Source organism: Castor canadensis, chromosome X, assembly GCF_047511655.1.
Source record: "Castor canadensis chromosome X, mCasCan1.hap1v2, whole genome shotgun sequence".
In the NCBI taxonomy this organism is placed as follows: Eukaryota; Metazoa; Chordata; class Mammalia; order Rodentia; family Castoridae; genus Castor; species Castor canadensis.
In genome coordinates this window covers 112,401,706-112,415,496 of record NC_133405.1, presented here as the reverse complement: position 1 = coordinate 112,415,496, position 13,791 = coordinate 112,401,706, and the positions used below count along the sequence as shown (strand labels likewise).

Genomic DNA, 13,791 nt, shown 5'->3' with positions numbered 1-13,791 from the left:
AGGAAAAATGAAATGTGAAGCACAAAAGAAAACACAGGCTAAAATATTGCATGACCATGCTGTACAACAGTTAACAGGGGATATTTTCTCCCACAAAACAAATAAGATTAATCATGCACATCTCTGTACTTGGTATTACAATTACAATATTATCAGTTTCTTAGCCTTTTCAGAGAGACAAAGTGTTTGAGTCACCATATTAATGGAAGTAAAGACTTTATATGACTCAATGGGAAAAAGACCCTTTTACTTCAGTGTCAGAAGATTTATGACATATTTCTGGCCTTATTACTAACTAGAAGAGACCACAAGGAAGTGATGTTTTCCCTAGAGGTCTCAGTTTTCTCATATGTCAAACTAAGGCATGGAACTAAATATTCTTTAGGGCCTCTGGGCTTTAAATTCTAGGCTTCAACAAAAGATAACTGTCTAAATGTTTACATCACACATAACAAATAAAAGGCCCACGCTCAGAAAGAAAAGTATAGGACTACTCATGTAAAAAAATAAGATGCCATTTCAATAAAAAATGAGCATGTGACTATAAAAGACTTGGCATAAAATAGATCCACATGATGAACATAAAAATTTCTTGAATTATTAATTAGACAAGATGTAAATAAAAACCACAATTAGACACTATAGCACAACAGTCAGAATGGTTTAAATTAAAACACTAACAATATTAAATACTGGCAAAATATCCATAATTTTCATAAAATGATTATGGCTAAGTTTGTTTACCTACCTTGAAAAGCTATCTGGAATTATTAACTAAAGATTAGTATGTGGCTACTGTATGACCTAACAAGTCTAGTCTACTTTTGATATTTGCATAATAGAAGAGCATGCACATGTGTAAAAAATTGTATGATGTTCAGAGTACCATTTTTAAGAGTTCTCAAATGTTATCAACATAAATGTTTATCCAGCACAGATGAGATAAACAACTTGTGCTATATTCATACAATGGCATATTACATAGCTCTGCAAATATTTGAACCACAACTAAAACAACAAAGTATTTGTAGATCACAAATACAATGTTGAGGAAAAGAAGTTAGAAATGAAAGAGTACATATTTATGGTCTCAATTCCATAAATTTCAGAAACTGTCCTAAATGATGTTGTGTTATAAATTAATATGGTGCTTATTTTTGGTATGGTAATGACTGAGGGGTAAGATTGGGATTTTCCCATGCTAGTAACATTCTTTTCATAAGTTGGGCTACTGCTGAGGTGTATTTACTCTGAAAATTCATTAATTTATACACTTACTGATTCGTGTCCATATATATATGTGTGTATTAAAGTTCAGTAAAATGTTATAAAAATTAAGATAGTCAGAAATACTTGAGTTCATAATAAGGGAAAATTACTCAATTAATGAATCTTAGGAATAACGTTACTTGCTTTTACCTTATGTCCAAATTGCTTCAAAGTCAGAAATAGACATAGTAATAGAGAAATACATATATACACACATTTATATATGGGGGAGAGGATAGGGAGATAAAGGAAAGAAGAAATAGGGCACAGAGAAAAAGTAAGAGAGAGACATTCTAGACATTTCAGTTGTGTGTGTGTGTGTGTATGTGTGTGTGTGTGTGTGTGTGTGTGTGTGTGTGTGTGTGTGTGTATGAGAGAGAGAGAGAGAGAGAGACTCATTTTCTGGACAAACCAAATGTTCAGAAAATGTCCTGATTATTCCAATTAGCTATGTTTTTTTAAATTTTACATTTTCTAGGAGGAGTTGGGAGTGAATCTGAAGTCCAATTACATAGCATGATGTTGAAGTTGGATGAAGCCTTAGTACTTCACACAATTTCCTCATATTATAGGTCTATGTTGCAACAGACCTATTCTATAGACAATACCCTCTTGTGAACCAGACTGTATAATCTCTGATTCTGTGATTAAGTTAACTTTAAACATAGGTGAGAAATTTTCACTTAGCCTCTAATTAAAGTTAGATACACATTGAGATAAAATAATGTAAAAAACTTTCTAAAGATAGAATAGGGAAGAGTTTCTGGGGATAACTGTGCATAAACTACCAATGACAGTTAATTTATTATTTTGAGATCCTCCTGAGAGAAAGTTTGAATAGCCATACTCACTGTAAATTTAAAATGTTTAATCTCATTGTCTTAAATTGACTTTTACAATTGTTTAACTCTTCCTTCTAGGTTTGATTCCAGTGAAACTGAGCAGTAGCTATTGGGCACACTGCTCCTTATTTAAAGTGACCCTTCCAATATGCCATTTCACCCTTTACTCTGAATTACTGTTTTCACTGAATTTGCTTTTTCCTTTCAGCTATCATTTTACTCTTTGATGAACTCACCAGTTCTTCCAGATCACTCAAACTGGGGGCCCCAGAAACCTCTGGCTCATTCCTAAATCAGGTTTTCTGTCTGGATTCCCAGATGCTGCTACTGCTGTCTGGTAAGCTGTCACTGTAGATATTTTCCTGTTCTCATTCACATAAAGCACATTCACCTGTAAATTCCTCGGGGACCATATTTTAGTCATCTTGCTCTAGCACTGAGCTTGGCAGTTAGAATGTATCAATAAATATTTGTTGGATGAATGGAAAGCAGCAGAAACAATCTGTCACTTCAGTTGGTGGGCTCTAATCCTATGCTGAATAACCTAATAGAGAAATAGGCTCTGCCTCCTGCCACTATGGACACCAGAGCCAGTTTGTGAATGGCAAAGCAGCCAAAAAGAGAGAAACCTGCAATTCCTACTCACTAAATTAACATTTTGATCATGGGCAGACTCTTACTAAATCTCCTCCTTTTCACACTTGTCACAGAAAATAATTGAGTTCCACAGCTACCTTAAAACCCATACAATGTCAGGTTAGCAGTAGTGTCACTTTCTATAATCCACATTTTGTATTGCTGTACTGGATAATTCTATCCCTAATATGAACAAAGAAATCTGTGCCAGTAAAATCAAAATGTGGTGTTCCTTATCCTGTTTTATCCTAAGAATATTACATCATAACAATGCCATTACTAGAACAGAATGATCCTGGAAAGTTTATTTTCTCCATTGCTCTTCCTACTTCTTTGAATTTACAACCTTGTCTTCAGATTGCCAAGGAATATCAATATTGTTTTTGGAAATCTGATTAGTAGCATTCAATTTTATATGGACTGCAATTAATTTCTGAATACTTTCAACTTTTCTTCATCCATTCTCCATCTTCTCTATGTTTGGAAAGACATTTCATTTTTGCTTCCCATACTACTTTTGCCTAGAAAATCATTTTACCTACTACCTTATTCCTCACAGTATTCTTTTGTTTAAACTCCAATCTCAACAAAGTAAATTTTATAGAGACCAGTCATGCTATACATATTCTTTACATGTGTATATTTTAAATTGAAGTCAGATTTCCTAAAGTAATATACGTTTAGTATTTAAGGTAGCCTTGTTTAATCCAGAAATACATTTCACATTGTAATTGATTGATTTCTATAGGTTAAATGTGTGGAGTTGTAAAAAAGATTTTCTTTAAAACAATTACTTTCTAAAATTATCAAAGGCAGCATTGAAACATTTAGAGCTACTTTTTCATTTAATTTAAAGACAGTGTGAATAACTCTGGAAGACAGATTTACCTTTTATTAATATCTACACAAACTGGACAAAATTTATGAAAACTTGCACCCAACACTGAATCTATAAATCTCTCAATACTGGAACATAAACCATGAAATGATTTAGCTTTTTTAAAGCTTTGAAAGCTATAGCCTGTGAGTAATAAGCTCTAAGTTAATATTTGTTAATTTGATTTTATAAAATATCATTTGAAACAGATTTACCTCTAATCTCTAAAATATTAATTTTACTTGATCAAATTATGAACTTTTTACCCACTTGCAATAATTTTATTTTTTATTTCATTTGACTCTAACAACATAAACAAATGAGAATCAGCAATTTTATCATTGAGAATATGCATAATAATTTCATACTGAGCTAGCTATCTCTCTCCCCTCTGAGCAATATATTTCATAAGACATGTAAATAGAAAAAAACTTAAGTGCTTTTAGGTATTTAATAACAAATTGAACATATACTTTGAATCTAAGCAAAGGAGAATCATTCATCTCTGTTATATTCATGGTGAGTTCTCATTTTCAAAGCTGAAAGTAAGATATGTAAAAGTGCAATGAAAAAAAAGTGCAATGAATGGAAAACCAAGTATATTTAAACTTCTAGGAATTAATTTGGTTTTATTTTTTATTTTAATTTTTTTCAGTACTGGGATCAAATCTAGGCCTCACACATACTAGGCAAGCACTCTACTACTGGGCTACACCTCCAATCTTATTTTTCATTATTTTAATTAAAAAAACTACCCAAAATAAATGAACTCAGAAAATTTCAAAATTACTCATTTTTAATGAGCAGTTAGTTTATTATACTTATTTCTGGTCTTTAAGAGAAATAGACCTAAAAAGTGTAACTTGGAAGGTCAGTGCACTTTCCTAATTCCCCAAGGAGATCAATGGTTATGAGGAATGCCTATCATAGCTCAATATTCTAACACTTAGAATCAGGTAAAAGAAAGTCCATTAAAAGATCAAGGCCTTTGATAGCAATAACAAGAACTAAATTTGCCAGAAGTAGAGCTCTCCTCTTATCAATTTCAGGCAAGAAGCAATCTATTTTTCTACTTAGCAAAAAGAAAGCCAACTAAGAAAAATCCGTGTGACATCAATTGCATAAAATTGATAGATGTTGAAAAACATACATTTAAAGAATCCTTTCTCTAAAACAAACTTTATTTGTATGTTAGATGTTATTTCACTTTTAGGCACATTAAGAGGATATGAAATTTTTTCAAACACAAAAACAGCTTTTTCTCAATTGGTTTTTTGCCTTCCCCCAGCTTTATCTTCTTCTGTGAATCTCCTTTACTGCTCCACATTCCTAAGCCATAGGAAGAATTTTCCACAGACCCTGAAGATTTGTATCTGTTACCATAGAGACAGGCATCACAAGATAGCTGTTCAGTAACATTCTCAAGGAAAAAGAATAAAAATCCTGTGGATTTTACAGAAATTTCCAGTGCTACTACTGGGCAAAATTAATATTCTTCCCTAGAAAAAACTGTAGGGATTATAGTCTCAGATTGCAGAACTATAAAGATTATAACATGCAGTGCTAAATCCAGAATCTCTTAATTCTAAGCTCAGAATCTGATATGGTTTCTCTGTGATGACTTGAAAAAAACACTTCTTTTATATTCTTATGTTCAGGAAAATATCTCATAATTATCTCATTGCTAACTTTTGATTCTAGCATGCCTTATCAACCATTTACTAACAGCATCAACTGTTCTCTTATAGTGCAATGCATTTATTTTTATCTTGCTATTGTTTGATCCCTTCCAGAACATATTTTATTAAGAACATCCTCATCTTTTTATTAAGGTGAGCAAATCTTCACAACTCTGCAATGTAAAAATCTGCATAGAGAATCTATAGACCTATGAATTCAGAAAAGTGTAGCTGCAGGTTACGAATTCTCACTTAACCTTGTTTTCCATTGACTTCTATAATTACTTTAAGTCTACTGAAATAACATCCCACCTGAATACCAATAGTAAAAATAACCAAATCTTAGCAAATGGGTAAGTTCAGCCATATCAATGTGTTAGACAAAATGGGCATTATATATGTCAGCGATTACAGAAACCTCAAATTTCATTATAACAATAGTAAATACACTTTCCTCAACAAGAAAAATCTTTCAATAGATTACTAGTCTAAATGGACCCATTTTTAATGATCAGGCTGTATACTTGAAGTATTTTTTCAAACTCTCTAATACTTAGATATTATGCATGGTGTTAATGTCCTCAGCCGATATTTTATCGTAACTTCACTTTTCTAGATACTTGAGTCAATTAGCACAAAACAGAGTTTTCTTATAATGTAGAGGTCAGCAAACTTTTACTATCTAAGGCCAGATAGTAAGTAGTTTGGCTTTGTGGTCCATATGGCCTCTGTCACAACTGCTTAACTGATGTTTTACCATGAAAACAACCATAAACAGCACAAATACAAATTCCGTTGGTTATTTTCCAATAAAACTTCATGGACACTTAAATTACAATTTCATAACTTTTTGCATGTCACAAAATATTCTTTTAAAAAGAATTTAGAACTATGTAAACCATTCTTAGCTGGCTAGCCAAACAGAAATATGTGTGATATGTGGGCTATAATATATTGACCATTGGTATGGTTAGTTTAAGTGAAGTAGTATAGACACTCAAACCCATACCTGAAAAGGGAAATCTGGTTTTTCATGAAATGATTAGACACACAGATACTGTGAGTTAGAAATTATCTGCATCTTCTTCAGTTTCCCTTTAGTGGAAGAACTTCACTTTTAGCATCAAGCATGGTAGAAACAAGGAATACAGTATCTCATAAAATAGTCAAATTTCTGCTTACAGCATTAATCAAGTTTTTTTTTCCTTTTCAGCATAGAAGTAGAAATGAATCCAAACCTTCATATGTGTTATGCCTCATAAATAGTTGAAGTCAGCTTAATTTTTCTTCATTCTTTTTCCTTCAACTATTCTTCAACTTTTCATGATTTTAGTACCTTCAATGACCCTTGAATGTTATAGTTTCTATGATATTTTAGAAATTATTAATTTTTCACTTACTATGCTCCCTAGTGTTAAAATTTCCTCTTTTACCATGGTGTCTCTCTAGAAAGTATTCTAAAATTTATTCATTTTTTCAGGATACATATCCAACAATATTATTTTATTTCATTGTATCTTGGTAACATATGAGACCATGACTGATGCTGAGATTGTGGCCAACAAAATCATTATGTCTCATTCAATGAATTATTGTTAACAGTTATTTTTCACATTTTATTCTTGCCAGATTGATTTTTATAATCTTTTCATAGGATTTTATACTTATTAAAATTTGTCTTTTTGGCCTCAGAGTTTTTAGGTGGTCACAACCATTTGGTACCTTTATAATTCAATATATTGTTCTCCTTCCCAGTTGTACATCTATTTTGATCTTCCTTCAGGTTTAAAAATCAATATTTCATAGGCAAAGCAGGGCCAAGGACAAAATCAGAAAGCACATCACTAGAGATTAGGTGCAAGTCGGATGGAACTATACCATATTTCTGTGTGGGGCCCTCTTCCTGGTTTGCAATAAATCATTAATTGACACACCATAGGCAGGATAATAGGGCAAACTGATTTATATACCAGACAAGTATAGCATACAGCAATGGTTTCTTCATCCTGACCATATTTGCATCATAAATATCTTCACCAAGTCCATGCTATAGTCAAGATAATAGAACATTGTAATACCATGGCTTTTCTTACCTTTCCATTCTTCTAAATCATTCAGTTTTTCTCATGAATTCCCAATGAGGGAAAATATTTCTTATTTTTCTGAAAAAATGTTTCCAGTTACAAGCATTTTTTTATTCCCCCACCTAAATTATGGACTTTGTCTTTTTCATTTGTGTTCATTAACTATATGACAAATTAAAATTATTATTGCAGTCCTTTCTTTTTAAAAAGTTTATAAATAATTTTCAAGGGTTTGTGTGTGTGTATGCATAAGTGGTTTGTTTTTATTTGACTTTTCATTCTTAAAATATTGATGATGTGAGAATGGCAGAATAACAGGATGGAGGCAGCTTCTCAGGAAAAACATTTCAAAGCATATATCTTTATTGATAGTTTCTCCCCATGCTCATTTTTCTGTATAAAGAGCAACACACTTGAAAATCACAACTGCATCACATGAAGGGAATTTAACGTCATAGGATTATCATGAAAAGGAAACGAAGGGACATTTTTTAATTTAAAAATGAGGCACAATAAGGCTTTTACCTAAAAGAAACAAAGATTAGTTTTTCTTCAGGGAGGGGAAAACAATATGGGTTTTAGAAAATTGGGAAAAACCTATGGAGATTTATAAAAGTTGCCAATTCTATATTTAAAAATATTTAAATGTTTATAGCCTATTTCATTTTGTTCCACATCTCTTTTATACACTTTCTCTATTTTTATGGATTTCTTCATTTCTACTCCACCCCATCCCTCCAGAAACCACAGAATTAAGCAGCTGGGATTTGGAGACTTCACGTGGTATCATCACATTGCATGCTGATTGTGTTCCAAAGCCAAAAGGATTGGCAAGCATTTCCAACTCTTACAATGCATTAATCAGAAAGGGTAAGCCTGCTGCTCTTCAGGTGTGTGGACCAAAGCCTTTAAGATTTCATTAATAATCAACAGCTGGTGCCACCTAGTGTCTGTCCTCTTCATTCATCAGTGGAATCAAATAGAGAGCACTTCTAGTCACAAACTAAGCCTACCCTACAAAGTAACAAACAAAACAAATGCAGAGTCCAGTAGCTGATTTAAGTTACACTATCTTCATTGAAAGAAAAACCTTTTTTTGTAAGTAACTATGGTAACAGGAGTATGAAGCTAGCAGAAAGCTCACCATTTTTTTCACAGGAGACAATTCACAAAAGAAGAGTTCTGCTAAAGAAGCAATGTAAAAGAGTTTCTTCTAGACTTGAATTGTCACTTAAAATGGTTATAAAAAGTTTACAAGTTAAATAGACAGAAGGAGGCTGTATTTTAAACAGCAGTTTAGAAATGTCTGATTTTTGTCAACAAACCCAAATTAACCCTGTATGATATGGATGCAAAATTCTGTCTTTGAGCTTTCCAAAGATTAAGCAAGTACAGTAACAGACAATGCAAAAGCATATACAGTAAGAAAAAGTATTACAAGGCATCAGTCAAAATATTTCTTGCTGCTAAAATTACACATCCAGAAAACTATATTCTTTCCTGCTATACATATGAATTATGAATGCCATATTTAACAAGTCATGTATGCTTCAAGGTTAAAAAGTACTCATCCAAATCCTTGACTTTTTTCAAAACATATGTTGTTAATTAATTTGGATGAACACGAGCAAGTATAATTAGCTCACTGGTTTGTAATTGGTTCTGTGATATTTAAATACATGTTAACTCACTCTTGCTAAGAGGGATACGTAATTGAAAAACATGGACTAACACAGAAAAAAGTTACATAACAACCAATAGTGTTTCTTAACCATAGACTTGGATATTACAATTACTACAAAAAAGGCGGTATATATGAGCAGCACTGTATACACTGAAAGGTCATATTAGATGTCCATATATAGCAGTCTATTAACTTGGAAAATTTAGCTACTAAGGCTACCTGGGAAGACAGGGCAGGGAGCTAAAAGACTCTATATTGTATTGTTAATAGATATGCTTTTTATACTCTGGAAAAGCTATTTCTATATTATTTGACATCTATTTTAAGCAGTCAGTTGATTAAAACAGCTTTGAATGTTTTATTTTCTTGTTACCCTAGTGGTCATAAAAATTATTTCAGTATATTCGGTCCAATATACACTCACTGACAGATTCTTATGAAAGACAGTATATACAAATGATGCATAGTTTCGACAAAAAGCTTAATTTGTTCTCCTTTCCCGAAAAACTTTATTTCAGAGACCAAAATGGTCCACGTTCGGGCTCTACTTGTTTGAAAGTACATATAAGTATAATCCAATAACTGAAAGAAATATTGTAAAACAGTAAAGGGGTTCTAAAAATTGTACACAGGCAAGAAAAAATGTAAGACAAAACTCATTAAGGTGCCAAATAAAAAATAAATTAATTCCCAAATTTTCAATAATTTTTCATTTTCTGTCATTTTCCATTAACAGCCTTCAAAGCCCTCTCTGAAACAAGCTGATACAGAGAAATTAAAAGCAGTAATCAAGTGAGAAATGATAGACCAGCTGGGTCGACATCAACTTGCCAAAACGTGAATACAGTTCAATAGCTGAAACAGATGCTAGAGTTATTGAAAAACCCTGCAGGAGATATTGATATATTTTCTTCACATAATGCAGAATGACTAAATAAATGTCAAAAGCTAGAAATTGATGAGGAGAAATGACTAACAGCCAAACTCCTTATAAAATAGAAACCAAGTGTAACAATTTTAAACCTGTCCAAAGATCGTATACATTCTCATTTCTCTCAATGTCTGAATATGCCAATATATCAATCAGTCCTTGCAAGTAAATTGCATGTAACTGAGCTGGGGTAGATTTCCCCATAGATTCCTCCTCTCTCCGTCATCGTTTACCTAGAGAAACCTAGACTCTTGAAAAATACTTTATTCTAAAATATTCTAACACTGATTTCTACCCCAGAAGTGTTTCCCTGAGGTGGGAAGCAAGTACAACCCCCAAAAATCCAACACAGCACAAGGTAATTTAAAAATCCATTCTGTAAAAGCAACACTGTTTGCAGAGTTTGAAGAGCTCGGCAACAAACCCAGCTACCAACAGCTGCTTGTTGTTCAAACATATGCTTTGTCATGGTCAGCTTCTAATTGTATTCATAATGATGTAATAGCTTTAATAATCCTACCTTCCATGCCAGCTGTTTTTCCTGTCACTCCATCATGCCAATAAGTTGGCTGCTGTAACAAATCAAGATAGTACAAAACAGCATCTTTCTCCTGATTCTGTCATCTTCCTGAAAGCATTCTATTACTGCCGACTGCTGGGAACCAGAAAGTCTATTTGAATTCCAACAGCTCCCCTTTCGCATGATTCAAGTTAGGTTAGGTGGGCATGCCTAACATGATTCTCTCAGTCATTTATTATGCAGCTGCTACAACGTCGGTGTGGTAACCACTCTGACTATCTGATACGTCAGTCGAACAAAACCTACACCTCGGAGCAAACACATGAGCCGGAGCAGCGTTCTGCATTTAATGAGCATTCTTCCTGCCTAAAAAGAGATCTGCAAATCTCTTTCAGTATCTATTCACTCCTCTGTACAGATGCAAAGCCTTTGGACTAGGTTGTTTTCCTAACTATACCAAGAATAGAGTTCCTTGCCACATATCATGTTATTCACGATGAAATTTTGGCTGATTTTAAGTTATTTTCCCACTCCTTTGAGGGTAAACTCTCTTCTGATTGTACTTTTGAAATCAGGAGATTGAGTGCTCAGCTCCACGTCTCTGCTTTATTATAAAATATAGCATGCACTTTCTCAAATGGAACTTGTCTGTTGTGATTCCATGAAAAATTTTCAAATAGGAGGATTTTTCAAAAATATATCATCTATTCTGTACATTGGAGATATTTAAAATCCGGTACTCTGTGTGTTTTTCTAATGGTGGAGAAAAATATGCTCGATATTTTGACTTGAGAAGAGTGCTTTCTCACAAAGTAGGAAATTAAATAAGCTGAATTTCTTACATAACTTGATTATCAAGTAAATAATTGCCATTTCAGGAAAATGAATGTTGTCTTTTAAAAAATACCGTTCGTTAATCATTATTTTTAAAAACAAAATTATAATTGCCTTCAATCTATACAGTAATTTTTTTTTTCTAAATCTTCTAAGTATGTCTCTCTCAGGGCACTAATATTTATAGCCAGAAATTATACCTCAGGAAATTTTAAGCATTTTAATGGGAAAAATACTTCAAAGGGAGAATTGATCAAATCTTATATTTCCTCTCAACCATCTACTAGTCATTCATTTTACTAGGGTAGCTATCCTACAGCATCGCAAAAAGTCAACAGCTTGTTAAATTATAAAACTAAAAAGAATATTTCATTTCACATATGTGATATAGGCCAATTTTACTATTCTGAAATACTGTTTCTCTAAGGGCTGTATTTGTGTGTGTACACATATGCATAATTTTTAACTATTCTACCACCATTTTAGCTTTTATTTAACAAACACAAATAATTCCCATATATCACCACAATTAATAACATCATTTATTATGCTTAATTTTAAAATGTTGGACAAAGTAAATCAGAAAGTCAAATGGAATCCATATGAACTCACTAATGTTTATCTAAAATAATATATGTTACTCCATAAAACAATTTTCAAAACATTGCTTTATCAATTACTGTTATTTTACCAAAAATCACTCTTGTGGTTAGCACATCTATCCCATAGGTTTCCAATGGCATGAACAAACAACATGCTTTTTGTTCTACTCATGGATTCTGCTTACTTCTCCTGCACTAATTCTTACTTCTCCTTCCCTTTACACTTCAGCCACAATAAACAATTTTGTTCTTTGAAAATATTATGCTCTTCTCTTTTTCAGAAATTTTTCATATTTGGTTTCACCTATTCATATGCCTGCCTTCAATTATTAATTTTGAAAATAAAATTGCATATACTAACGGTGTGCATGTTATTTTAGTATACATACCTATGGTGTAATGATTCCTATACTCAGTACATGAATATGAAATATTTTTTCATTTATTTATGTTTTCAATTTCTTTCATCAAAATTTTATAGTTTTCACGTTCAACATGTTTACCTCTTGACTAAATTTGTTTTTATTTTATTTCTTTTGATGCTATCATAAATGGAATTTAAAATTTTTCATTTCCTGATAATTTCATTGTTGATATAATGAAATGCTAGTGTTTTGAGTGTTGGTTTTGTTTCTTGAAAGTTTATTAGATTTCCTCTTAGTTACAGAAAATGTATGGAATCTTATGTCTCTCCAAATACAGGACCACTCATCTGAAAACGAAGACAATTTTACTTCTTTGCCATTTTGGATCTTTTGTTTTATTTTCTTGCCTAATTGCTCTAAGACTTCCAATACTGTTTTGAAAAGAGTTGTTATGAATGAGAAGCTTTTCCTTGTATCAGGTTTTGCAGGAAAAGCTTTCAGTTATTATCCATTGATTATCATGTTACCTGTGGGCTTTTCATAAATGGTTTATATAGGGCGGAAGTTAGTTTTCCCTCTCCTATTTTATTGAGAGGTTTATTTTTTAATCACTAGTGAATGTTAAAGATTGTCAAATTTTTCTTCATTTATTAAGATGATAATATATGTTTTAGTCTTTCATTCTGTTAATGTAGTACGTCTCATTGATTGAGTTACCTATGTTGGACCAATCTTGCATCAGAAGGATAAACACTACTTGGGCATGGAACAAAATACTTTTCATCTACTATTGAATTCAATTTACTAATACTGTACTGAGGATTTTTGCATCTATATTCATTAACACACTTGCTTGTAGTTTTCTTTTGTTATGCCTTGGTCTGGCTTTGGTATTTTGGATGATTGTGGCATTATGAGTTTGAAAGTGTTCCCTCTTCTCTTTTTGGAAGAATTTAGGAGGGACTGGAAATAATTCTTTCAATGTTGGGTAAAATTTACCTGTGAACCCATCTGCTCCTGGACTTTTGTTTGTTGAGAAGTTTTTGATTATTGCATCAATCTCCTTATTATTGGTCTGTCCAGATTTTTTGTTTCTTCTTGATTCCATGTTGGTAAGTTCTATGTTTCTAGGAATTTATACATTTCTAGGTTATGCATTTTGGCATATCATGTAGTTGGCCACAATAATCCCTTTTAATGACTTACTTATTTGAGGCATCTGTTATAACATATCCTCTTCCATTTCTAGCTTGATTATTTCAGTCATCTCTGTTTTTCTTCATCTAACTAAGGGTTTGTTGATTTTGTTAATGTTTCAAAAAAACCCAAGTCTTAGTTTTGTCAGTTTTTTTTATTCTACATTTGACTTATTTCTGTTCTAATCCTTATCATTTCCTTCCATCTACTAAATTCTGGCTTATTTTTCTTTTTCAAATTTTTTGAAATGCAAAGTTTATTTATAGATTTA

At 32.3% G+C, this 13,791-nt stretch overlaps 1 protein-coding gene across 2 annotated transcripts in view; it reads right to left on the bottom strand.

The window, feature by feature from the left end:
- The window catches only part of Dmd (dystrophin), a 2,168,746-nt gene extending 2,157,944 nt beyond the window's left edge, over nt 1-10,802 (bottom strand). For both annotated transcript variants that reach the window (XM_074062730.1, XM_074062731.1), the window contains exon 1: nt 10,523-10,802. Coding sequence is in view for 1 of the 2 variants with exons in the window: in XM_074062731.1 (XP_073918832.1) it covers nt 10,523-10,529 (7 nt within the window). In the remaining variant the exon portion in view is untranslated. The remainder of the gene's footprint in view (nt 1-10,522) is intronic.
- Nucleotides 10,803-13,791: the final 2,989 nt, after the last annotated feature.